The sequence below is a fragment of the Pagrus major genome, chromosome 2 (assembly GCF_040436345.1).
Source record: "Pagrus major chromosome 2, Pma_NU_1.0".
Taxonomy (NCBI): Eukaryota; Metazoa; Chordata; class Actinopteri; order Spariformes; family Sparidae; genus Pagrus; species Pagrus major.
In genome coordinates, this window is record NC_133216.1 from 1,342,657 (window position 1) to 1,367,996 (window position 25,340).

At 43.4% G+C, this 25,340-nt stretch overlaps 2 protein-coding genes across 4 annotated transcripts; both read right to left on the minus strand.

The window, feature by feature from the left end:
• Window positions 1-1,205: 1,205 nt before the first annotated feature.
• rffl (ring finger and FYVE-like domain containing E3 ubiquitin protein ligase) lies at window positions 1,206-9,471 on the minus strand. Of its 2 annotated transcripts, XM_073492702.1 has the most exons (8): window positions 9,226-9,471; window positions 6,912-7,092; window positions 5,439-5,636; window positions 5,107-5,346; window positions 4,768-4,972; window positions 4,406-4,429; window positions 4,054-4,270; window positions 1,206-3,899 (listed from the first exon to the last, which is right to left on the minus strand). In XM_073492702.1, the coding sequence occupies exons 2-7, from the start codon at window positions 7,089-7,091 to the stop codon at window positions 4,080-4,082; spliced, it is 1,038 nt and encodes a 345-aa protein (XP_073348803.1). In that variant the 5' UTR covers window position 7,092; window positions 9,226-9,471; the 3' UTR covers window positions 1,206-3,899; window positions 4,054-4,079. The 2 variants fall into 2 exon arrangements, with proteins under 2 accessions (XP_073348803.1, XP_073348812.1); XM_073492711.1 differs by lacking the exons at window positions 1,206-3,899; window positions 4,054-4,270; window positions 4,406-4,429 and adding an exon at window positions 4,474-4,582.
• A 1,571-nt stretch (window positions 9,472-11,042) lies between these two features.
• Window positions 11,043-24,498, minus strand: eif4h (eukaryotic translation initiation factor 4h). Of its 2 annotated transcripts, none has more exons than XM_073483526.1 (8): window positions 24,411-24,498; window positions 19,837-20,030; window positions 16,536-16,600; window positions 16,021-16,123; window positions 14,840-14,923; window positions 14,045-14,218; window positions 13,777-13,892; window positions 11,043-11,668 (listed from the first exon to the last, which is right to left on the minus strand). In XM_073483526.1, the coding sequence occupies exons 1-8, from the start codon at window positions 24,473-24,475 to the stop codon at window positions 11,663-11,665; spliced, it is 807 nt and encodes a 268-aa protein (XP_073339627.1). In that variant the 5' UTR covers window positions 24,476-24,498; the 3' UTR covers window positions 11,043-11,662. The 2 variants fall into 2 exon arrangements, with proteins under 2 accessions (XP_073339627.1, XP_073339618.1); XM_073483517.1 differs by having other exon boundaries at window positions 14,813-14,923; window positions 24,411-24,496.
• Window positions 24,499-25,340: the final 842 nt, after the last annotated feature.

Sequence of the window (25,340 nt, forward strand, 5' to 3'; positions counted from 1 at the left end):
ATCACACACATGGTGTTTGTCAGTTTAAAAGATCATTTTCCAAATCAATAAAGTGTGAAATGTTTGTGTGTTTATTGTCCAGTGGAGCAGCAGCTGATCGATACTCTGCCCCATACACACCAATGTAAAAATTTGTGACTGTGTAAAAAGATTGAATGATATTAGACGGTTGAATTAATGTGAGAAAGTCCTAAATCTTTGTTTCAAAGTTTGAATGGAGTTTCTGTGTCAATGTTTGAAGGAGAGTTTGAAAATGTTTGAAAATGTGAAAACGTGGGATTTCTCAACAGTCCTCACCACACTGCAGCATTTACAGCTAAAGCTAATGTGCAATGCCCGTCCCTCGATGGGCCTTTAAAATACATAAAACTCAACAAATACACAAAGTACCAAAACAAAAAAATACGTACAATACAGACGGGACAATATAAAACACAAAGTGTAATACAAAACAATAAAACATTATAAAACACAAAGACCGCATCATTTTTAACCACTCTGATGCTTTTCATTCTGCCAGAGTCGCTCCAGCAGCGGTGGGATCACATTAATGTGTGAGTGCACCTGTATTCTCACCTTTACGGTAAAAGCACTGAACCAGCAGCGAGCCGACGTGTGAGGAGAGCTGGTGAGGTCATAAAGGGGCGCTACGTAGTTTTATAGAAGAAATTCAAACTGAGAATTGTGATATTTACAATATTGTAAACTCAGAAATATGGATTTTTTTCCATAACTGAATAAACAGCGAGGTGGCAGGGTCCGCCACTTATAAACAAAGTAAAAGTGTGTTGTCCTTTAAGGTCAGGTTGTTGATTCAGTCATGAAAACAAAGAGAGTTTGTTTATTTAGTTTGTTTCAGCCAGTGAGGATCTTTCTCTGCTCATTAACATTTCTACATAATGCTCCTTTAAGTTTTTTCTTTACCTGACGTGTGAACATCAGTGAGTGATGAAAAACTTGTATGCTGAACGGTTTCCTCCAAATACCAAAATCTCAACATGCGATGACGCTCGTTTTTCTGTCGTCACGTACGCAGTCGCAAGTTAAGTTGCGAAATCTTCTGCACTAGTTCGTCTCAGCTTTGGTTTGACTGCTGACCGATGCTGTGGGTTTAAGCTAACGTACCGTAACCTTCGCTCGTCGTAGATTACAGCCCTCGTGTGCTGAGAATAATCCAAAACAATGACAGACCGGAGACACACAACTGAGAGAAAATCGTTTTTTTATTACAAAATTATTCAACAAGTTCACTCAGAAAACTAAAGTTTCTTCTCTTTCTGTTCAATTTAAAAACATTTCATTTTTTTTACAGATTCCAGTGAAGTTTAAGAGCATCACGAAGTATCTAAAGCAGAATCAAACATTTAGCGTTAGTGTTTCTCAGTGGGATTAAAGCAGTGGTTTCCAAGCTGGGGGTCGAGACCCTCCACTGGGTCACCAGTTTAATCTGCCAAAAGAATAATACAAAAAATCTGCTGCTAAATTTGAATTGTTTTTTATGGATTCAAATCAGGTTGTTCTGAAACATTGGATTGTTTCAGCTTTCTTCATCTTCAATGACACAATCTGGCAGTAATCACTTGCTCTGTGACGAGGGGCATCGAGGAGGCACTGCGCTGAGGAGAAACACAGCTGGAAGCTAGCGTGTTAGCTTACAGCTAACGATAGCGATAGCTGAAGAAGAGAACAGGATGGTGTGTTTCTGTCTGAAGGAAGCTTGATCATATGAAGCTCGCACAGTGCTGCCGTTAAGACTTTACTCACTAACATTGTAGCGGAGAAATCAAAGTGCAGTAAAACTTAAGGTACCGCGGCTGATCATCATCCCGCCGTACGACCAGAGAGGAAAAAATACAAATAAAATGTGCAATCCCAAACTTACAACAGCTGTAAGTAGCAACCATCGTCTCACAAACAGAAAATGAACTAAAAAATATTAACACAAAACAAAAATAACCCTTAACTATGCCACAACAACAAAAACTCAAGAAAAACAAAAAGGACAAAATGTCTCTCCCGCCTCACAAATTATTCTTCTTCGACCAAAAAGATGAAGTTCAAAATGCTTCAGCATCAACAGACTAGTGCAATCAGTGTTTTAACTTCAACCCAAAGAGTCTCGCTGCTGAAGTCTCTGCTGTAAACAGATACATCATGTTGTTCTCCGTCTCCAGTGACAGCTGGAGTCTGTCAGGAGGCCTCTGATGTTTGTGTTACACCAACACATCAAAATCTAGAAAACCCTCCAGGACAGTGAAGCTTCAGGCCACGAGTCAGTTTGCAGAGTCAGTTTGCAGAGTCAACTCATCACTAACACACAAACTCTGAATAACTGACTCACTACATTTCTCATGTTCTCTAACAGAGTGTTGTAGAGATGATACATTACTGAAGCTAACTGCAGTTAGCATCGCTCTGGTTCCTCTGTGGGATTATTGTGTTGGATTTTGGATTATTACAGAAAATAATCTGAAGTTTCTGATCCTTCCAGGTTCTGTTCATCCAGATAATCTCCACAGATGAACTCCACTCTGATGTTTGAAGTGTAAATTAAATGTGTAGCAGTAAAAAGCTAATGCTAGGCTACAAACAGACGACATCACGGTCACATGACTTAAACGTCTCCACCACTGAGCGTCTTACTGCACAATTACTATCCAGGTTTTCTATAAACTGATCAATGTACGAGTTGTAAAGTCAGAGTCAGAACAGTGTGTAACTAAAGTGGCCTGTAAAGACGGACTAGTGAGCAGATGAGTCTCCGTGTTCGCTGTGAGGACGTTTAATGTCCCCGACAACCTCTGTAGTCTCATTTAGACACTTGTTAGCAACCGCTAACCGTTTTTAACACATGAAGAGCTTTATAATTAAACTGTGGACATTTAATGATGAGTTAATGTTGGAGAACAAGATAAATATGTTCAGCCTGTAACACACCTCATTTCACACATTCAACAAACCCACGAGGGAACCAGAAGTGCTAACATGCTAACCGATGTCCAGGTTTAGGACTACAGATTACATCACTCTGTAGTTGGTCATTTCTTTTTTGTATCTACTGACCCTCAAATCTGTAACACATCTGAATATGTTGAGTCTATAAACGCTGGAATCTGAAGGAAGCTGAAGCTGAAGGTGAGATTGACAGGTGAAGTCCTAAACACCTGAGCTGGGGGCGGGGCTCGGTGTTGTTGGGTGGAGGTCAGAGGTTATTATCCTGTTAATAAACTGGTCTGAAGGCAGTTTTAATAATCTGCTGCTGAGTGAACACAGTCCTTCTCCTTCACGGTAAACTGCCATCGTCTGAGGCAGCTTTAATTACCAGTTTGGGTTTTATTACACAGATTCGCTGTGTCAACAGTCAGAGACGGCTGATATCAGAGCTGGAGCTGCACTCACAGGTCCACTGCAGGCTGTAAACAGAGGTTTTAGGGAGTTAAAGGCCATGTGGTGACTGTCTGATGGTGTGCGTGGACCCTCCTCACCTGTCGAGGTAAAGCCACGGCTCACTTTGGTAGATTTACGGTGTCCTGAAACTTCTTCAAAAGTCTCAGGATTCCCTGCTGCGTCGTGTTTTTACTGCGAGTTTCCAGGAGGTGGTGACGAGCTGGTGAAGGCACGGAGGATTCCCGGTCGAGGAGTTTAAAGGTCAAAGTTCACGTTCAGACGTGTGATGCACCTCCGGTGAAGCTGTCAGAGTCCATCTGTACATTCAGTGTTTGTGATCAAACAGCAGCTCTGCAGTCTGATAAGGTCACTTCTTATATCTTCACACGGACGAACCGCACATCTTATTTACACTAGAAAAATAGAATTCACAAAATAAAAACATTTTCTGTCTCTTAAAGGTCCCTTCAGGAGCATGAGTGTGCAGATTATTGCTTTGGAGATGGTTCGTCCTGCAGAGGAGAAGAAGAGTTTTAATGATCCGTCTTCAGACTTTGGTTTCTAATCTCAGATTGAGGTTCAGAAGTTAAATGAGGAATGAATCAATCTGGGTTTGATTAAACTGGGATCAGACCGGCGTGGCAGGTTAACCTGGGAGGGCTTTACCTGGGTGCTGGTCGGGGTTGCTGCACTCAGGACCGGAAGACGTGGACGGCTCGGATGACGTACTGGCGGCAGATGGGACACTCGCTCATCCTCTTGCCGCACTTGGTGCAGGTGATCATGTGACCACACTCCAGCAGGACGCAGTCGATGGGAGAGTCCATACAGATCTTACAGAGGTTCTCCTCCACACCTGTCGGACCGCCACCACCGCCGGACTCTGGAGGGAGAAACAGACAAACCATTGAGAATACATGACGGCTGCAACTGATTATCATTATTATATCGATTTATCTGCTGATTATTTCCATTTGTTGATTCATCTTCATCTGACGAGAGGAAAAGCTGAACTCACCTGAAGCGTTCAGAGCGTTGGCAGCTGGAAGACAAGCAGAGAAAATGTTTGTTTCTTTTTTAAATCTGCTGACTGACTTCTTCTCACACACTGAACTGAAGGATAAACTTCTGGTAGTCTCTCTCTCCTCCTCTGTTGCTGTGTTCTGGTTCTGACCTCACCTGCAGTTCACCTGTTCTGTTGGGTTATTTCAGGTCAACTCACCAAGAACTTAAAAAGCTGTGACTAAGAAGTGCAGCTGAGGGACTCTGTGTGAATTCAAGAAGCTTTTTCAGTAATATTTCTGAGACATGAACGGGGAGGTCCCAGGTGAGTCCTATTTAACATTGAATTGTGGATCAGATCCTCGTCCGCAGACTCACCCAGGAGGTTCTGCTGGTCCTGGTACAGCCGGCTCACCCGCTCCATCAGCTCCCACTTCTCACAGCAGCCTTTGTAGTCTACAAAGTTCCTGGCGAGGATTTCCTTCAGCTGTCGGACGCTGAGCACCTCGATGTCCTCCAGACAGCTCAGGTCGGACAGGGAGGCCCTGCGACCCGTAACCGGGGCCTCCTCCGGGTCCCAGGTCTGAACCAGACAGACAAAAGACACTGAATCAGTCTCCAGACTCCAGAACTCAGACCCTGAGTGAACACGACACCTTTACACTTCGTCTGACAGCAGGATCACGAGCAGGTGAGAAAACCCTGTTCTGGTTTTACCTGGTCTTCTTCCTGAACGTCGGGCTCAGGGGGCGTGGTCTCTGTGGGCGGGGCCGGGGCTTCAGGCTGTGCAGCAGGGGGGTCAGGGGTCGGGGTCGGGGATGGGGTCGGGCTGGGGGGGTCAGGAGTTAGATCAGGGGGGTCAGAGGTCACAGAGGTGGTGTCAGTGATCGGGGTCTCAGCAGCCGACTCACTGGATGGTGAAGACTGCTGACCGAGGACCAGCTCCACCAGGTCCTCCTGCAGAACAGGAAGCACTGGGTTACCTGGGGAGGGGTCAGGGGTCAAAGGTCGGGGGCTCACAGACGCTCAGGTGTGTTTGTTTTGTTTACCTTCTCTCTGCACAGGTGGGTGGAGACCTCGTGCAGGTGCAGGTAGTCCCTGAGCTCCCTCACTTTCAGCTTCATGAGATCCGCCCGCACCAGCAGGTTGCCATAGAAACGCTGACAGGTGTGACAGAGGCGGGGGCGGGGCTCCAGCTGGGCGGAGCAACGGCTACAGTAGTTCTTCTTACAGTCCATGCACACATGCTGAGAGACAGACAGGTAGAGGGAGAGAGAGACAGGTGGAGAGACAGACAGGTGAAGAGAGGGACAGGTGGAGAGACAGACAGGTGGAGGGAGAGAGAGACAGGTGGAGACAGACAGGTGGAGCTGCTGTGAGTTTACAGACATTTGAAGCTGTTTTCTCTGTAAAATGTGTTTAAATTAAAACATTAATAAACTGTTGATGACCTCAGAGATCTTGAACGAGTACGAGTGAAACCTGAGCCACAGGAAGCTGCGTTCAAAGGACTCAACTCGGTTTAATTTGTTCTGCTATGTAATAAAAACTAACTCATTATGTTTGACAGATGTGATCATCAATTTTCATTTTCACTGAATAAACCATTAAAATCTTGACGATGTGATATTTGTTGGTCTGAACCAAACAAACATCTGGAGAAGAAGACATGTGGGTCAGGACGTCTCAGGACGGGTCAGGACGGGTCAGGACGTCTCTGCAGCTCTGCAGGACGTCTCAGGACGGGTCAGGACGTCTCTGCAGCTCTGCAGGACGTCATCACGACGCTGTTTCACACTGTTCACCACTGAACCGTCAGATTCATCCACATTTATCAGTTTACAGTGAGAGACTCAGTCTGTCCACCAGGGGGAGCTGTTAGCAGTTTATTATAGTCCGGTCCAGGTTTGGATCTGATGCGCTCCCTAATCCTTAAATGAGGGGTTACTTACATGAAGTTCTGCCGGGTCAGCTGTTCTGTCTACACGGTGCACTGAGGGATCAGTGTTGTTCAGGCGCAGCAGAAAATCTACTGCAGTAAATTCATTCAAGTGTGTTGGAGAATAAAAAGTGACGTCTGTCTGAGGACTTTCTCACGACCCTGTGAAAACCTCTTCTGGATGATTTAGGAATTACCCTCAACTACCCAGAAGTCACAGCGGTGACGACAGGGAGACTCCAGAATAAGAAAACACAAACAAACTGATCTGATGGGAACAAATTTAGACTCTGGTGATGTGACCCGGACCAGGACCGAAACTCTGAACAGCAAAGTCCTCGAGTAATTAGTCATTAGCTGCTCAAAGACCATTCAAATCATCAGGCTGCTGAGTATTTATACATATTATTAATATAGATTAAAGCAGGAAGCAGCAGCACATGACAACCTGTGAGACTGAAACTTGCTCGGCTGTTCAGTCCCTATAATGTTTTCAGTTTTATATCTCAGCCCGGGTCGGCTGCTATCAGCAGCACCGTGCACAGATTAAAGCAACTGCACTGCAGCAGGTGGGCGGAGTTACCTTCTTGGCAGGTGTTTCGAAGCTCCCCCCGCAGGCCTTACAGGTGTGTTCAGGTGGAGGAGGAGACGGCTGACTGCTGAAGGCCGAGTTAGTGTAGGACCGATGACGTTGCTCACTTTCGCTAGACTGTTGAACATCAGCCGAGTCCATACACAGCCAGTTACAGCAGGATGCAAACATCCTGGAGAGTACACACAAATACTGCCTGTAAGAAGTATGAAACACTTCATACACAACCAGCTACAGCAGGGCGCAAAAATACACACAATCACACAAAAATACACGGAAAAACTGACTGTACAAGTATTTATACACAACCAGCTACATCAAGACTCCAATATACCTGAAAATTTACAGAAATACACATGAATACTGACTGTAATAAATATTATATATTCTATACACAACCAGCTGCTGCAGGATGCAAACATAACTGAACAATATACACACAAATAGACCAAACCCCATAGTAAAACCATTAAAGTCATTTCTGTGTTGCTTTATCGTCGTCGAGATACTAAAAACCTAAATTACCTGTACAACAGGATCTGACGTATTATTATTATTATTATTATTATTATTATTAAAATGCATCAAGTTGGTCGTATGGGCGGACAAAAGATATACTATATTTAAACCTAATAAAGTATTTTAATTGTCACTTGAATAATGTATGTGCTTAAATAACCACTTTGGTTTTATATACAGAATGCTCTAAACCAAACTACAGTGTAAAAACACGTGTTTGTGTTCCTTTCTCGTTGTCAGATATTCATAAGGTAAATTACCCAGTAAAATAAAGACGTAATATGATCTTCTGATAAATTCGGCTTTATGTTTCATGAAGTTAGACTCTTATTTAAGAAATAATTGCGCATTAAAGTGCGTGGTACAAGCAGACCAGTGTTACTATACAAAACTCTTAAACACTAGATTAAGATGAGCCCCATTTAGTGTGAACTGTCAGCCGAATGAGTAACTATATCTTGATAATACGTACAAAACCAAAATATATGTTTTAAGTGGATTATCAGTTCACCGGTGAGCGAGTATCTGTTAAATTTAACAATATGTTAAAGGAGGTTTCTCCCACGGCAGCGATGAACTGTTCTGAAACCGTCAACACTTCATCTGAAGACATCTGAACACATTTAACTGAGCTGGACTTTTACTTTAAAGTATGTTTTACAACATGATATTGTTTCTGCTAATAAAATATAATCTACAAACATTTGCCATCTCTGGTTTGTAGACAGACGACTGTTGGCCAGGCTGCATAGTAAAAACAGACGTATTTTGAGTTCCTTTGTGATTGTCTGATATTCAAACCGTAAATTACCCAGAAAAATAAAGATATGATCTAATAAGATCTTCTGATAAATTCGGCTTTATGTTTCATGAAGTCAGACTCATATTTAAAAAATAATAGAGCCTAAAGTTACGTGTTACAAGCCATACAAAACTCTTAATCCCAATTTAGCTAACGATAATCAAGTTTACATTAGATTAGGAAAAGCAGCATTTTGCATGAACTGTAAACCGAATGAGTAACCACATCTTGATAATACGTACAAAACCATAAATTACGTTTAGGGAATGATCAGTTCACCGGTGAGCGAGTATCTGTGAAATTTAACAATATTTTAAAGGAGGTTTTCCCCACGGCAGCATCGCATGGCCAGGCTGCATAGTAAAAACAGACTTGTTTATGTTCCTTTGTGATGGTCAGATATTCAAACCGTAAATTACCCTGAAAAATAAACTTATGCTCGATAATATGATATTCAGATAAATTCGGCTTTATGTTTCATGAAGTCAGACTCATATTTAAGAAATAACTGAGCATAAAAGTGTGTGGGACAGGCAGATCAGCGTCACCATACAAAACTCTTTCACCCAACTTAGCTAAGGTTAGTCAAGTTTACATTAGACTAAGACAAGCACCATTTAGTGTGAACTTTTAGCCGAATGAGTAACAATATCATTATTTATTTATTTATCTATCTTAATTATGTTTTAAGTGGCTCATCAGTTTACCGGTGAGCGAGTCCCCGTTAAATCCAACAATATGCTAACGGAGTCTGGCGTGTGAAGTCTGGAAAGTACCCTGAGCTGCTAGCAGGCTAAAGGCTAGGCTAACATCAGGCTAGTTAGTGAAGTGGATCATTCAGAAGTTTAAGAAAGTGAAGAGTCAAACAAACACGGACCCGCAGACAGGACACCGCAGTGACCGCTAACCCGGGTCAAACTAACCCGGGTCACAGCTAAACTACCAACTCACCCGCAGGATTATCAACACAATGAACCGTCTTACCTGTTACTGACAGGGCTGCTACAGCTAGCACTTAGTTAGCCCACTAACCAGCGACGTGTTGCTAGTTAACGAGCGGTGACCGGTGGTTTAAACCCTCCAGCTGTTAGTCAGCGAGCGGCATCGTCCAGCTGCTCGACCCGAACCGAACCGAACCGAGAGGGAAGGACCAGAACCAGACAGAGTCCAGGAGAGGAAGACTGAGACAACAACAACACACCGAACCAGGAAGAGTTCAGCAGCACGCACGCACACACACACACACACACGCACGCACACACACACACACGCACACACACACACACACACACACACACACACACACACTCACACACACACACACACACACACACACACACACACACACACACACACACACTTAAGTTGGTTAAAAGTACTTTTCCTATGTTTACATGTGTGTTTACTGTTTAAATACTTTGGCTCTGATGCAGCAAGTAATCTGTAAAGTAACTAGTAACTTAAGTTATTAAATAAATGTAGTGGAGTAAAAAGTACTCGTATATTTGCCTCCAGAATGTCATGGAGTGTAACTAAGTACATTAAGTAGTATTAAGTAAGTACTGTACTTAAATACAAGGTACTTTACTTGACTTTACACTCCCAGTCCACTACTTTTATTTGATTACTTTAGTTGCTAGTTACTTTACAGATTACATCCTGCATCAGAGCAGAAATAGCACATTTTTAAATGTAATTCATTTTATCAGCAATCAGATAAAAAGACTTTTAAAAAAGACAGTTAATTAATCAGTTGTCAAATAGAGTATGTAAATATATCAATTACTTTTACTTGTACTTAAGATACTTAAGTACATTTATATCTGATACTTTTAGACTTTTACTCAAGCACAAGTATGACTTTTGAGTACTTTTTACAACAGTTATCACAAAGATTCAACATCAGCACATCCAGACATACGTTTGGTTTTCACTGGACAGGAAGGTAATCTGAAAAGTAACTAGTAACTAAAGCTGTCAGACAAATGTAGTGGAGTAAAAAGTAGAATATTTCCCTCTGAGGTGAAGAGATATCTTGAGGAAGAAATATATTACTATATGATACTAGTACTAAATAAGTAAAGCACCTTGAACTTTTGCTGGTACAGTACTTGAGTTAATGTACTTAGTTACTTTCCAGTAAGTGTTTTGTAATCAAATATTTGTAAATATGACATATTTTACTTTTAGTATTACATTTAATAGAGTATGTTTTAAATTAGGAAAAGTACTTTAAAGTCACACTTTGTAAAAGTAACTATATGAGTCTGTTGAGTTTTATGTTTACGGTTTTCTACTGATGGAATGTAACTAAGTACTTCTACTCAAGTATTGTATATAAATGCAACTTACTAAAGTATTTTACATTTTCTGCTACTTTATTCTTCCACTTCACATTTTGGAGACAAATATTGTACTTTTTTACTCCACTACATGTTTTAGTTACTCGTTACTTTACAGATTACATCCTGCATCACAGCACATTTTTAATTTATCTGCAGTCAGATAAAAACATGATTCTAATAATCAGTTGATCCAGTTTATACATAAATATCATTTACTTTTGATAATTAAGTAAATTTAATATCAGATACTTTAAGACTTTTACTCGAGTACTGTTCATACAGGTGACTACCAAGGTAATATTTAACAGTCTTTACTTTTACTCAGGAGTTTTGGACACACAGTCGTTATCTACACGATGAATGTTGAGTTATATTCAGTCAGTTACAGTAACTTAAAGATAGTTACTTTAATATAAAGAGTAAAGCACGAGAGAAATAAAGAGAAGCAGAACAGAACGAGCTTTATTCTTTATTCTCCTTTCATTTGGAAGAAAAAATAAAAACGAGGAACCGACCCCCCCCACCCTGAAATCAAACACATTCTGGTTCTGGTGTGATGAAGATGAAGGTGATGGTAGTTTTATTGCCATAAACAGTGAAGGAAACAAAATGAACAAAAAGAAGAAAGAAGTTAAAAGAGCCGTTTTTATTCTATAGTACAGTAAAGCAAATAAAACTGTTCGTTCTCAAAGCGACGCACACCGAAGCTTCTGCCTGATCCGCTACAGAACCGATCCTGATCCTGATTCTGATCCACACAGAGACCTGAAAACATTCACCTGGACCGGCTTCACTGTGCCACAAATTAAGCAAAGATTACAGTTTAAACCACAAACACAAATGAGAGATTCACTGTACGAAGAAGAATTTTGGACTTTTGCAGATTCATTCAAAACTTGTTTTGTTCTTTTTAATCAATTTTTACAAAAAGGTGGCAGTCGGCTTCTACGTGAACTGAAATGACAAGACAGCACAAAAAGAAAAAAAAACCTTTTCAATTTCTTCTTTTCTGTTGGGGACACAACGTGTTAGCGCCGCCGTCTGGTCAGGAGTATGTGGCTGCTGAGTTAAATGAATCAGGACTGCAATCAAAGACAGATGGAAGAAGGGAAGAGGTCGAGATCAGAAGGAGATGAAGAAAAAAGGAAGGGAGAAAATAAAAATTAAGCATGACAGGGAAGAAATACATTCTGCCGCCCTGTCTCTTCTCAATCCTCGCTTTTTAAAATGTTCCCTTCGTCTCTTCTTTCATTTCCCCTCCTTCCATTATTTCTTCCCCTCTTTCATTCCTTCCCTCCGTGAATGTTCGTTCTGTCGGTTTCTCACTTTTTCTGTCGTTGATGAAAATGTGGCTGGATGGACAGAGTGAGAGAGAGAGAGAGAGAGAGAGAGAGAGAGAGAGAGAGAGAGAGAGAGATGAAAAATGGACTGAAGAATAATAAAAAAAGAGAGAATATCAAAAAAGAGGAAGCAGGAAGGACCAGACACTTCTGTCTTCTTCTCTTATTTCACTTCCCATTTTGTCGTGTCGCTCCGGGAGCTGTTGGGCTTTAAAACCTCTTCTCTCTTGTTAATGAAAGGTGTGTGTTGGCGCCACCATCTGTTCAGACGAGTATTACATTTAAATCATGTAGAAAAATGGATAAAAAACAAAAGAGGTTTTGTAGTCGAGGGAGAGTCAATAAGAAACAAGTGAGAGGAAAGAAAAGACGTGAATGAAAGAGAAAGAACAGAGAGACTCTTGTTTTCTGAATCCTTTCGTCCAGTTCAGGTGAAGTTTTCAGTGGATCAGCCATCTTTGTTTTACTGACGACCTGTGTTCAGTGTGGACGTCTCACTCTTAAATCTGATTGGACGCGACAGGTTTGTCTCTGTGAAAACGTGTCGTCGTCTCAGATTACTCTTCAGAGGAGCTGTGTTTAGGACACGCCCCTCGCTGCGTTCAGGGTGTGTGGGACAGAAAAAACCACCAAGCATCAGTGTCCATGAGTGTTTTATAGCACGCTTTGGTAAACAAACTTCAGCATCATCGTTTGTTTTGGTAATTATCAGAAATTTAATGAATTCATGTCCTGCAGTCAGTTTTCTGTGAGGAAACCGTTTTTTCCTGAATGCAGCATTAAAGTGACAGTTTTAGGGAAAGCCAAATGAGGATAATCCCGCAGACAGTGAACGCAACACCTGTTCTTCCCGGCTTCTCAGCCCTCCACTCTACAGAGGCGTCACCTGAACAGGTCGTCCTACCAGCAGTGCATCATGGGAACAGAGGACCATCACTCTAATCTATCAGCTTCAGGCGTCTGCTTTCTTTTTGTCTAAAAAAAACGTTTCTATCAGGCGCAGGTACCTGTGTGGGCGGAGCTGCAGGTACCTGTGTGGGCGGAGCTGGTCGAGGGCCAGAAGTCTGTCCTGACAGATTAAACCCCGCCCACCCGCAACGACCAGCAGATCAAAACAAACACGAGAAGGACAAAAATGTGTCCATACTTCGATCAAAGCTGAAAAATCTTAATTGACGAGTCACCACGGCCACGAGCGACAGCAAACAAAGAAAGACAAAAGTTTATCTTTGACTCAACCAATCAGGATGAGGGGGCGTGGCTGCAGCTGAACAACTACAAAATACAAAAAAATGACTTTACAGGTGTCACCTCTGGGCTTCGTTCTGTCGGAGAGTAAATGGCGGGTGACCTTCGACACGCCGGCCGAGGGGGGGAGGGGGCGGGGCTACGGGGACGAAGCAGGTATGACATCACAGTAAGCGGAGGTGGAGGTGAGGGGGGCGGGGCAGAGAAACCCAACGTTTGGACATGCATTCACAAGCTGCTCGTTGTGTTTGTGTTTACAGGTTTATTTTCGTCAGTGTGTCAGAGTGTGTTTCATCTTTATTCCGACTAAGAATAAATATTCTGCTCAAACTGAACTCAAACAGGAAAGAGAACAAGAAGACGAAGCAGAAGAAGAAGAAGAGGAAGAAGAGGAGGGCGGCGTCCGCTCGCTCGCTGTCTGTCTGTCAGGAAGGAATGCTAACTGTGGCGTTTAAACTCATCCCATTGGCGTTTCTGTATTTCCTTGTTAAAGTTCTCTATCTGTTCACTCTCGTCACCCCTCCCTCCCTCCCTCCCTCCCTCCCACCCTCCCCCCGGCCCTGATGGCCTTCAGTCTCTTAATTTTTATCCTTGGGGATCACCTCCTCTCGCGGCTTGGCTCCGCCGAAGATGGCAGAGTTCGGGTTGGCGACCTGGTTGAGCGGCTCAGAGACGGTCCGAGGCTTCAGCTGCAGCCGGGGCCGCGCTGCACGCTCCTCTGTAAACACACAAACAAACAAACAAACAAACAAACAAACAAGAGAAGTCGGTTCTTACTGAAGCGGATCAAAGACAACTAAACCAGAAGATTTACTAACAAACATGAATAAAAGTCTAAAACTCTGACGAACAGACAGGAAGTGGTCTCACCTTCAGACGGTTCCCGGAAGTCTGTCGCTCCTCCGCGGGGGGGTCCGTCTCTGAAGCGACCTGCTCCTGCACCTCCACCTCCAGCTCCACCTCCACCCCTTCTATCACCGGGGCGACTGCCACCGGCACCGCCGCCTCGACTCCGCCCTCCCATGTAGTCATCATCTCTAAAGCCTGCAGAGACAGACAGGTGGACAGACAGACAGGTGAGTGAGCAGACGGACGCCCTCAGGTGTTCTGCAGCGTCTGGAACCAGTAACGTGACCAATGAGCATGAGATGGTCGAAGTGAAAGGCATGATGGGGGAAAAACAGGGGAAGGTCCAGGAACTCCAGAGGGTGGAGCCGGGCTATGGGGGTCAAAGGTCAACAGTGCCTGATCACTTGCTTAGTTTAGTTCAGTGAGTTGGGTTTGGTGTAGCTTAGCTTAGCATAACAGTTCTTTGCTATTAAAATTCTGTGTGTATGGTAAAAAGTTTTTCTGGGCCGCAGAGCATCGCGTGATGATGTAATCACAGCATGGCCACAACCAAAACTGGCTTCAAAGCCCGGCGCTCTTCCTGCGGGCTTGGAAAGAACTTTTTTGCCTCCTGACCAAATCTAAAACAAACAGTAGCGCCACCGTGTGGACACTTATCGAGTTTTGCATCGTGGTTATTAAATGTGAATTGTGAGGGGCAGAAAAACAACCGGAGGCTCTGCCCTGCCCTCCGACTGGTTGAGCCCAGCAGTGGTCTGATTGGTCGACTGGGATTTGCTGCTGTCCAACCTGAGCTGCTGAACTCTGTGCTCGCACCTCCTCCTTGCTGGTCGAAGTCGTCACGGAACTCGCGTCCTCCTCCTCCGCCTCCTCGGGGAGCTCCGCGAGAACCTCCTCGTCCTGCAGAGGACAGGGGGAGTTTAACACGGACAGGAGGAGACAAGGGGAGGAGACAAGGGAAGGAGACAAGGGAAGGAGAGAGGAGAGGAAACAGAGAAGGGGTGTGGGCAGTACCTCCTTCTGGAAGGAGTAGGAAGCACAGCACTGAAGAGGCGGAGCTTGTTAGTCGTCCATTAGCCAATCAGAGAGGAGATGTTAGAGAGAAGCTGCTGACTGAAGGAGGTGAATTCTTATTATCAGTTTATTTAATTTACTGTCTGTCTGTCTGTCTGTCTGTCAGAGGAAAAGGGAGGGCTGTGGGTGTGATGATGAGATGGCGAGAGGATGAAGTGTGAAAGATAAAAGAGCGAAGAGTCCTCCTCCGAGTCAAAGCTCTGGTTTGGAATCAAGTTCAATTTGAGAATTTTTAAAGGAAAAGTTCAGTCAAACAGTGAAATCCAGTCGTCATCTCCATGTTGATGAAAGTCAGGTGAAGTTTCGTAGTCCACAAAACAACCAGAAAAACATCAAATGTCGTCTGTACAAAGTTGTCTGTACATCCACAGGTTCACTGCTAACAGGAAGTGCTAACAGCTGATTCTGCTGAGTTTTAATGTAGTTTTGGTTGTTTTTCATTGTAAATCATCTCCAGCTGCTTCAGCTGTTCAGCAGAATGCTGCAACTCTGTTTTACTGTGAAGCTCCAGAAATGTTCTGTGGACTACGAGACTTCAGCTGACTTTATATCATCAGGAGGAGATGATGACTCTGATGACTGATTTTACTTTTAGGGTGAACTGTTCCTTTAAACACCTGTAAGAGTTAAAAACGGACTGAAGTGAAGAAATCATATCAGTCTCTGCAGTCTGAATATTGATTTCTCCACCAAAATTGTGTCCGTCAGCACAATCAAAAATCTTGATCATATTAAAAAAAAAAACATTAAGACAGTTTCAGCAGCTCAACATTCACTTTTAGAGATCGAGCAGGTTTAGTTTCAGACTTGGAGGAGAAAGAAGATCAGTGACACTAAAACACACAGCTGTTAGGGTCTACACACACACACAAACACACACACACATCTACACACCAGGTTAGAGATCTACTTCCTGTTCGTACCTCTAGCGTCGTCTTTCCCGAAGCCGAAGCCTCTTCCTCCTCCTCCTCGTTCTTGCCTTCGTCCCTCTGCGATGTCCACCTTCAGGTACCTTTGATCTAGCAACTGCAGGGGTCAGAGGTCACGTTAGCCTTGAACCACTCAGACATCTGATTGGTTACTTTTCATTTATCAGTGTGAGTGTAAATGATTTCCTGTGAAACTGAAGAATAAAGTCTGAAGAGGTCGAACGTTATTATGAGACCGACACGTTTCTACGGAAGCCCTGAGGGACAAGTGGGAATGTTTTTTTTTTTCTGGTGATCTGATCTGAGCTGTTTTCTCTCCTGTGTTTATGAGTTGTGATCTGGTGGAATAATGTTGTTGTTGCTGTTGTTGTTGTTGTTGTTGTCTGTCCCTCAGGGCTTCCGTACGTTTCAGCTCGTGGTCTTCATCAGTCGTTCTTTACGCTGCATGTAGCTGCAGCTTCGACCTCCTCACACTTTTCTCTCGATGGAGAATAAAAACAGATACTCACAGCACCGTCGTACGTCAAAGCTTCTTTTAAAGACTCCACATCTTCAAACTCAACATAACAAAAACCTGAAAGAGACGCAAACACAGGAGAAACAGTCAGAACCGGGTTTACTTCACGATACTGAGGCGTATTATCACGAGTCCCGATATATGGAAGTGTCGTCATAGCTGAAGGACTTTCAGACAGAGCTGCACAGCCTGGAAAACAAAAAAAAGATCAGCTCGTGATTATTGTGACAGATAACAGTGTGATGTTATGATACATCAGGTTTGTGGTCATCAGTTTAAAGGAGCACTTCGTAGTTTTGGAGAAGAAATTCAAAGTCAGAATTTTAATATTCACAACATTAATGAGGTAATAATACAAACTGTTTCCATCAATGAATAAACCAGCTGTTCTCAGAGAAAATAAGGTCCCAGAACACTGTTTGAAGCTAGAAAGGTGGCAGGGTCCGCCACATATAAACAAAGCAAAACAGTATAAATTGTGTTGTCCTTTAAGGTCAGTTTGTTTATTCAGTTTGTTTTGCAGCCAATGAAGATATTTCTCTTCTCTTTAACATTTCTTCACCTAAACTACAGACTGCTCCTTTAACCTACAGACTGCTCCTTTAACCTACAGACTGCTCCTTTAAACTACAGACTGCTCCTTTAAACTACAGACTGCTCCTTTAAACCACAGACTGCTCCTTTAACCTACAGACTGCTCCTTTAAACTACAGGCTGCTCCTTTAACCTACAGACTGCTCCTTTAACCTACAGACTGCTCCTTTAAACCACAGACTGCTCCTTTAAACTACAGGCTGCTCCTTTAACCTACAGACTGCTCCTTTAAACCACAGACTGCTCCTTTAAACTACAGACTGCTCCTTTAACCTACAGACTGCTCCTTTAAACTACAGACTGCTCCTTTAAACCACAGACTGCTCCTTTAATCCACAGACTGCTCCTTTAATCCACAGACTGCTCCTTTAATCTACAGCCTGCTCCTTTAAACTACAGACTGCCCCTTTAAACCACAGACTGCTCTTTTAATCTACAGACTGCTCCTTTAACCTACAGACTGCTCTTTTAAACCACAGACTGCTCTTTTAATCTACAGACTGCTCCTTTAATCTACAGACTGCTCCTTTAAACCACAGACTGCTCCTTTAAACTACAGACTGCTCCTTTAACCTACAGACTGCTCCTTTAACCTACAGACTGCTCCTTTAACCTACAGACTGCTCCTTTAAACTACAGACTGCTCCTTTAACCTACAGACTGCTCCTTTAACCTACAGACTGCTCCTTTAAACTACAGACTGCTCCTTTAACCTACAGACCGCTCCTTTAAACTACAGACTGCTCCTTTAAACTACAGACTGCTCCTTTAACCTACAGACTGCTCCTTTAACCTACAGACTGCTCCTTTAACCTACAGACTGCTCCTTTAACCTACAGACCGCTCCTTTAAACTACAGACCGCTCCTTTAAACTACAGACTGCTCCTTTAAACCACAGACTGCTCCTTTAACCTACAGACTGCTCCTTTAACCTTTTGAGGATTTCTAACTCACCGTCCTCGTGTACCTGCCAACACATGATCACATGATCACACGATCACACGATCACACGATCACATGGTCACATGAAGGCTGTTCCTCTACTCATTTTTGCTTTAATGTCAGAACAGGTCATAAAGTAATAACTTCATCCAGGATGAACATTCGTTCCTCTGATTGGTTTCAAAGGAGCAGCCTGAAAACAGCCACATGTGAGGAGCAGGAGGAGCAGGAGGAGCAGGAAGAGCAGGAAGAGCAGGAGGAGCAGGAGGAGCAGGAAGAGCAGGAAGAGCAGGAGGAGCAGGAGGAGCAGGAGGAGCAGGAAGAGCAGGAGGAGCAGGAGGAGCAGGAAGAGCAGGAGGAGCAGGAGGAGGAGCAGGAAGAGCAGGAAGAGCAGGAGGAGCAGGAGGAGGAGCAGGAGGAGGAGCAGGAGGAGGAGCAGGAGGAGCAGGAAGAGCAGGAGCAGCAGCAGGAGGAGCAGGAGGAGCAGGAAGAGCAGGAGGAGGAGCAGGAGGAGCAGGAAGAGCAGGAGGAGCAGGAGGAGGAGCAGGAGGAGCAGGAAGAGCAGGAGCAGCAGCAGGAGGAGCAGGAGGAGCAGGAGGAGCAGGAGGAGCAGGAGGAGCAGGAAGAGCAGGAGGAGCAGGAGGAGCAGGAAGAGCAGGAGGAGCAGGAGGAGGAGCAGGAAGAGCAGGAAGAGCAGGAGGAGCAGGAGGAGGAGCAGGAGGAGGAGCAGGAGGAGGAGCAGGAGGAGCAGGAAGAGCAGGAGCAGCAGCAGGAGGAGCAGGAGGAGCAGGAAGAGCAGGAGGAGGAGCAGGAGGAGCAGGAAGAGCAGGAGGAGCAGGAGGAGGAGCAGGAGGAGCAGGAAGAGCAGGAGCAGCAGCAGGAGGAGCAGGAGGAGCAGGAGGAGCAGGAAGAGCAGGAAGAGCAGGAGGAGCAGGAGGAGCAGGAGGAGCAGGAAGAGCAGGAGGAGCAGGAGGAGCAGGAGGAGCAGGAAGAGCAGGAGGAGCAGGAGGAGGAGCAGGAGGAGCAGGAGGAAGAGCAGGAAGAGCAGGAGCAGCAGGAGCAGCAGGAAGAGCAGGAGCAGCAGGAGCAGCAGGAGGAGCAGGAAGAGCAGGAGGAGCAGGAGGAGGAGCAGGAGGAGCAGGAAGAGCAGGAGCAGCAGCAGGAAGAGCAGGAAGAGCAGGAGCAGCAGGAGGAGCAGGACCAGCAGGACCAGCTGACTTCAGGAGCTTACAATGAAAACACGTCTAAGTGTGAATGGACAGTGACTGTTGTAGCTGCTGTGACGTGTGAGGATGATGTGAAACTATCAGGTGTTTGTGAACCCGTCAGTCACTGAATGTTATAATATCACTGATGTTCGTACTGTGACAGATGAATTATTTAACACGGATCAGTCTCCTCTGACGGATACCGGATCCACTCCATAACATCCGTCTCTGCACCAAACAACTCTTAATAAATGGACCGGAGCAGGGCGGCACAGTCCATCTGAATATTATCAAAAGTTCAGAATTGAAATCTCAGACGCTGCAGATCTTTTGACGACAATGAAGTTCTGTAGAGCTGTAGACATCAGAGACGTCCTGACCCACAAGTTGTTCTGTGCCAACTCCAACAAATGTCACATCTTCAGGACTTTGTTTCAGTGAAAATAAAAACTGGGATGCAAAAATGATCATTTACATTCATCATGAATTGTATCACACTCGTGCTCTCTGCCAACAGATCAGACTGACAGACGGTGAAATGCTCTGACCTTTGAACTTGTCTGACTCTTTGTCTCTGACCAATCGGATGTTGCGGATGTTGAGCTCTTTGAAGATGATGTCGATGTCTCCCTGCACCGTGTTGTACGGCAGGTTTCCCACGAATGCCGTGAACGGAGGCTCTGTCGGCAGCTCCTTCTGCTTCCTGGGGCCTCCGGAGCCGCCGCCGCCGCCTCCACGGGGCCTGACGGAGGGACAGACAGAGAGCATCATGGGACATGGAGTACAGACCAGTGTCAGGTTACTTTTGTAGACTGATTTTCTGACGAGATGTTTCTGGACATACGTAATTATTTTGTTTGTTCTGAGTTTCTAAATCACAGGTACAGTCAGTTATTCTTCTTCTGATCCTATTTCAGACCGAGCTCATTCAATACCAGCTCACCTCGGACCTCCCAGTCCATGTCATGGATTTCCTTTAAAAAAACTCAGATAAAACATCTCTTAGATTCATAAGACCTTGAAAAACTCTAAAGCTGAACTCCAATTCTGTTCTTTAGCTTTGAATTTCTGACATTTGGAGCTGAATGTCTTCATGTTATTGACTGTTCGTATTCTCAGCCTCAGCAACGTCTTATTTATCGCCGACCTCAGTAACACAAACATGTCTTCATCTCGAACACCTCAGGTTATATATGTATAATCACCGCAAACGAGAAACTGAACCGAGCACTGACGACAACAGAGCGCGTCTTCTCATGCTGTCGCTATGGTTACCATCACTGGCTGGTTACTCAGCACGAGACCTGTGAAAATATGACACGCTAACGTCTGACAGGACGCAGTAAACTCTGTACCGACGGGGACACACCCCATGTTGGCTAATGCAGCTAACAGCTAAAGGAGCTTACAGCTAACATTAGGGGGCGTCATGATACCATCTGACTTTCAATTTTAAGATCAAATTTTTTTGACTTGAACAATTTTTTCAGCACTAGTGACGATCACATCAGGATCAATAAAGATCAATAAGATTGTTGGTTTTATCTCCTGACAGCTGTGTTTACATATTCAAACTCTTCTCTTTTACAACAACACGTGGACTTTATCTTCTTGCAGGTTACGATTAGACGAGTTCAAATAACATTCACAAAAACAAAACAACAAACAGCAGCCTTCAGTGATTCAACAATAACCTATAAAAGATAGAAATTCAGACCAGAGTGAACCCTCTTCACAAACTAATCAATAAAGGATCTCTGAAAAAGAAGAAAATACACCATGTCCAAGGCTATCAGAGTTTCCTCTGATACCAGTCAGCTGATCGTCTTCACCACACGAGAAGAGTCTGGAAGTGATGTTGCAGGCTAACGCTAAGCTAGCTGCAGGCCAACGCTAAGCTAGCTGTGTCATCTGTGATGTCTTTGTTTTTCTTCAGATGCGCGTACAAAGCGGGTGGAGAGGGAAAAAAATACTGGGATGATTACCTATCCTGGTTTTGATTTCCTAGATCAAAATTGAAGCAGCTAACAGAGCTAACAGCTAACAGAGCTAACAGCGAACAGAGCTAACAGCGAACAGAGCTAACAGCGAACAGAGCTAACAGCGAACAGAGCTAACAGCTAACAGAGCTAACAGCTAACAGAGCTAACAGCAAACAGAGCTAACAGCGAACATAACTGAATTCAGCAGGACAGAGTTTCTGTTCAGACGAACAGGAAGCGTTCGACAGTGAACTGCAGGTTAATGTGACAACAACAGTAAATAAATGTACTGAAGTTATTCAGCCGAGTACATTTTGGAGGTAAAAGTACTTTAAATGCTAATACTTTTACACTTTTAACTAACAATTATAGATGATGAAGTAAAAAAAACAACATTTTGAGTTTGGGACGGTTTTCTTTCACTTTGAGATTGTTAAAATTATATTTTGGGGGTCGATGGTGAAAATAGAAGAACAAAAGCATCAGCAGAATAACTGATGATTAAAATAATCACTACCTGCAGCCCTGATTGATTTGTCATCTCAAGATAGCAAACCTGTGTTTTTTCATGTAAATAAGACTTGTTTATCTTGAGATAATAAAATATTAAAGTCATGATCTCAAGATACAATAAAATCACTTCAACCACAGATGAAGCAACATGAAGAAAGTTCTTCAGAGTATTTTCCTAAATGTTGAACTCTTCCTTTAAATTCAGAGGCGTCGTCCTGTGTGATGTCAGTCTGTCACATATATAATGTCCATCAGTTATTCATCCTCAAAGTTTACTGTCACAGAAGAAGGAAAGAAACCAGAAAACATTGACATTAACAAGCTGGATTAATATTATAGTTGACAATTGATTTGATTCATTAATCACTGCAGCTCCAGACACAACATAATATTAGATCTTTATATACTCTGACTTCATATCACACACAGCACATTACTGTGAAATGGGTCATTGTGTTTCTACATTTTGTTGTTTGTAATGTGAGTGACACATCTCGATCATTCTTCCTGCCACAGGAAAAACAAAGCAGTCCGGTCAGACCTGTAATACCTGCGACAGGTGAACGTCTTCTCTCAATCACAGCAGAGAACAAAGTCTTCAGTGTGATTACAGGTCAGATCTAACAGGAGAGTTTCTGCCCTCTGCTGGACTGGAAGTCGATCAGATCAGATTCACAGGAAGCTCATCAATACTTCTGTTTTAATCAGAATTTCATTATCTATTAATCTGCTCTAGTTTCTGTTAATATCATCATATCATCATGACTCATAAAGGAGTCGGTGTGTCACGATTCTCCAGATCCACCATTTGATTTGTCTTTTGTTTTGTTGTCCGATTTAAACTTTTTTTTACGGAGTATTGATTTGTAAAGATCAACAGATCATTGGTTTTATATCCTGTCAGCTTGAAACGCCGCTGTAAAAGAGTGAATCACAGTTTGTCACGGTTGATTTCATCTCAGACGTTTCCGTTCTTTAAAACAGCGGTGAACGTGTTTCATGTAACGTTCATGTTGGAAGGTAAATAATTTAAAACCATCTCAGTTTAATCAGAATAAGTGTTCATTCATTCTTAGATTAATGATTTTCTTTACGAGAATGTGACCTCAAAATGATAACTGATGATCAACACGATGTCGTTTCTGTTCACTGCGAGACTGAAACAATTATTCAGTTCGATTGATTGATCAATGATCAGACTAATAACTGACGTCTGTTAGGATAATCAATCATTCAGCAGTCCAGCTTCTCAGATGAGATGATTTCTTCTTTGCAATATCTTTTAATTTTGGACAAAACAAATCGTCTTTGACTCTGGGAGTTGTGATGAGTGGATTTATTTTAAGAAAATCAGCAGATTTATCTTCAGTTTCAGCATCTGTTCATCACAACTATTCAAAATATGATGTTATAATCCTGTATAAATCTTACAAATGTAAAAAGTGCTCACACACATGAACAGAGAGGAGTAAAGGCCCATTAGGTCACATAATAAAAGCCTTGCTAACATTATATCAGTTGGAAAATTTGACATTATTATTTTTTATTGTAACTGTGGTTTAAGTTTATGCTGAATGGAACAAATTATAAATGCCTTTCACTTTACATTTGGCAAAAAACATACCAAGAGTGGCTGAGAGGACAGGAGGGATCACTGCTTCAGCCGCAGGATGACAAGTTACAGCAGCCGATCACAGCTGTACTGACCTACAGCTTAATCAATAAGTCGATCAACAGAACATCAGAGATCAACAATCAGCAACAAATCATCATCAATAAGTCACATTGGACACCAACAAACATCACAAAACAATTACCACTGTTTGTGATGCTGAATGCACCAGGCCAGCCCCGGATTAATCAATACAGGCAGATTAATTGATCTGGTGGATGTTAATAGTTAATCAACTTCAGATCCTTAAACTAAACTTCTGACTCTGCTTCATCAGTCACATCGTCTCTTTTCCGGCAGTCTGGACCTTCATCCCTCCACCAGCAGCTGCACATCCTCCACAACCAGAAAACATGTTGTCTGCCGCCTCGCTTCATTATCAGACATCAGTAAATAAACACAGACCGGACCGGACCGCTGCCCTGGTACCTGCACGCACTATATGGATCACAACAAATCAATACCCAATAGTCAGAATCGATATCCAGCCTCATGTTTGGTAACTACGTGGATGAATCTGCAGCTGCGGACACATGATGCAGCCATGCGGGCAGCCTGCAGCTGCAGCTCCGCCACCACCTCCACCTGCTGCGGCCTCCGGTCCCGCTCGGTCCAAACTCTCACCGCGACCGCCTCATTGTTACAAACACTGTCAGCAGCGTTTACGTGTTTTTTACTGCGGAGCTGCGCGGCCACATGGGTCCGTTTCTCTCGCTAGCATCCTGCTAACAGTTAGCTTGTCTGCTCGGGGACCGCGGTGTTTCCCAGCTGCTCCCCGCGGCCTCCCCTCACTCCTGCCCGTCCGGCCCGTCAGGCGCCGGGCGGGACGAGCTCTGAGGCCCGGCCGCCCCGCACCGAGGCTCGTGGCGGACAGCAGCGGGAAACGCAGCGACGGTCCCGCGGGGGTTTGTGTTTGAGCCACACGGCAGAGCTGCCGTGCGGAGCGGAGACTCACCCTCTGCCGCCGCCGAAGCTCCCGTAGGCCCGGTCCCGCTCGTCGTAGCTGTCGTAGTCCGCCATTACTGCTGCTGTGTGTTGGAGGAGGAGGTCCTACACGTCACACACAGCGTGGGTATAGCTGTCCGAGCAGAGCGCCTGACCGGGAAAACTATTTTATTGTTCACTTACTTTGATAATTTCTATAAAAACAAAAGTCCACAGAGATAAAATAAAGCATATGTGAATAGTCCAAGATGAAAACATTATAAAGTAAAATAAACTACCAGGCTGTTGATATTAACAAATCTAAAAACACACTAAAGTTATTCTTTAGAATTAGTCTATATTAATTGAATACCTTCAGTGTTACAGAGTTGTTTTTCAAAGTCTCTTTTCAACATTAAATTACTATAGATTTAATCTGTGAATGCTTTTATCCAAAGCCACAGAGAATAAGGGCATTAACTGTTGATACAACTCATAATTTGCTAATTTAAGACTCAATATTTTGTAATTAAATGATTGTATTTCTTTCAGAAATCTGAAAATACAGGTCTGAATTCAGAAAATTAGCATTACATTATGGTATTTAAATATATAAGTACATTTACATATATTTATATACATATATTTGTAACATAATGATAAAATGTAATCTTATCAATCACTGCTCTTGCACCAACAAATATTCAAGATGGTTAAATAAAATAAAGGAAAATAAAATACATATATAAAAAAAAACACTGGTAGTTGACATTTTTTATTTGTTACAAAAGGTCTACACAATATAATATAACATAATTACACACTCAAAACTGTTCTCCCTGACTTCCACTGTTGCTATTACAGCCACTTCTGATCAAGAATATGTCTGATAAAAAGATGCAAATGGCACTTGCGATGAAGCAGGGGTGAAAATGAAGCAAAAAAAGCGCTAAATGGGTGA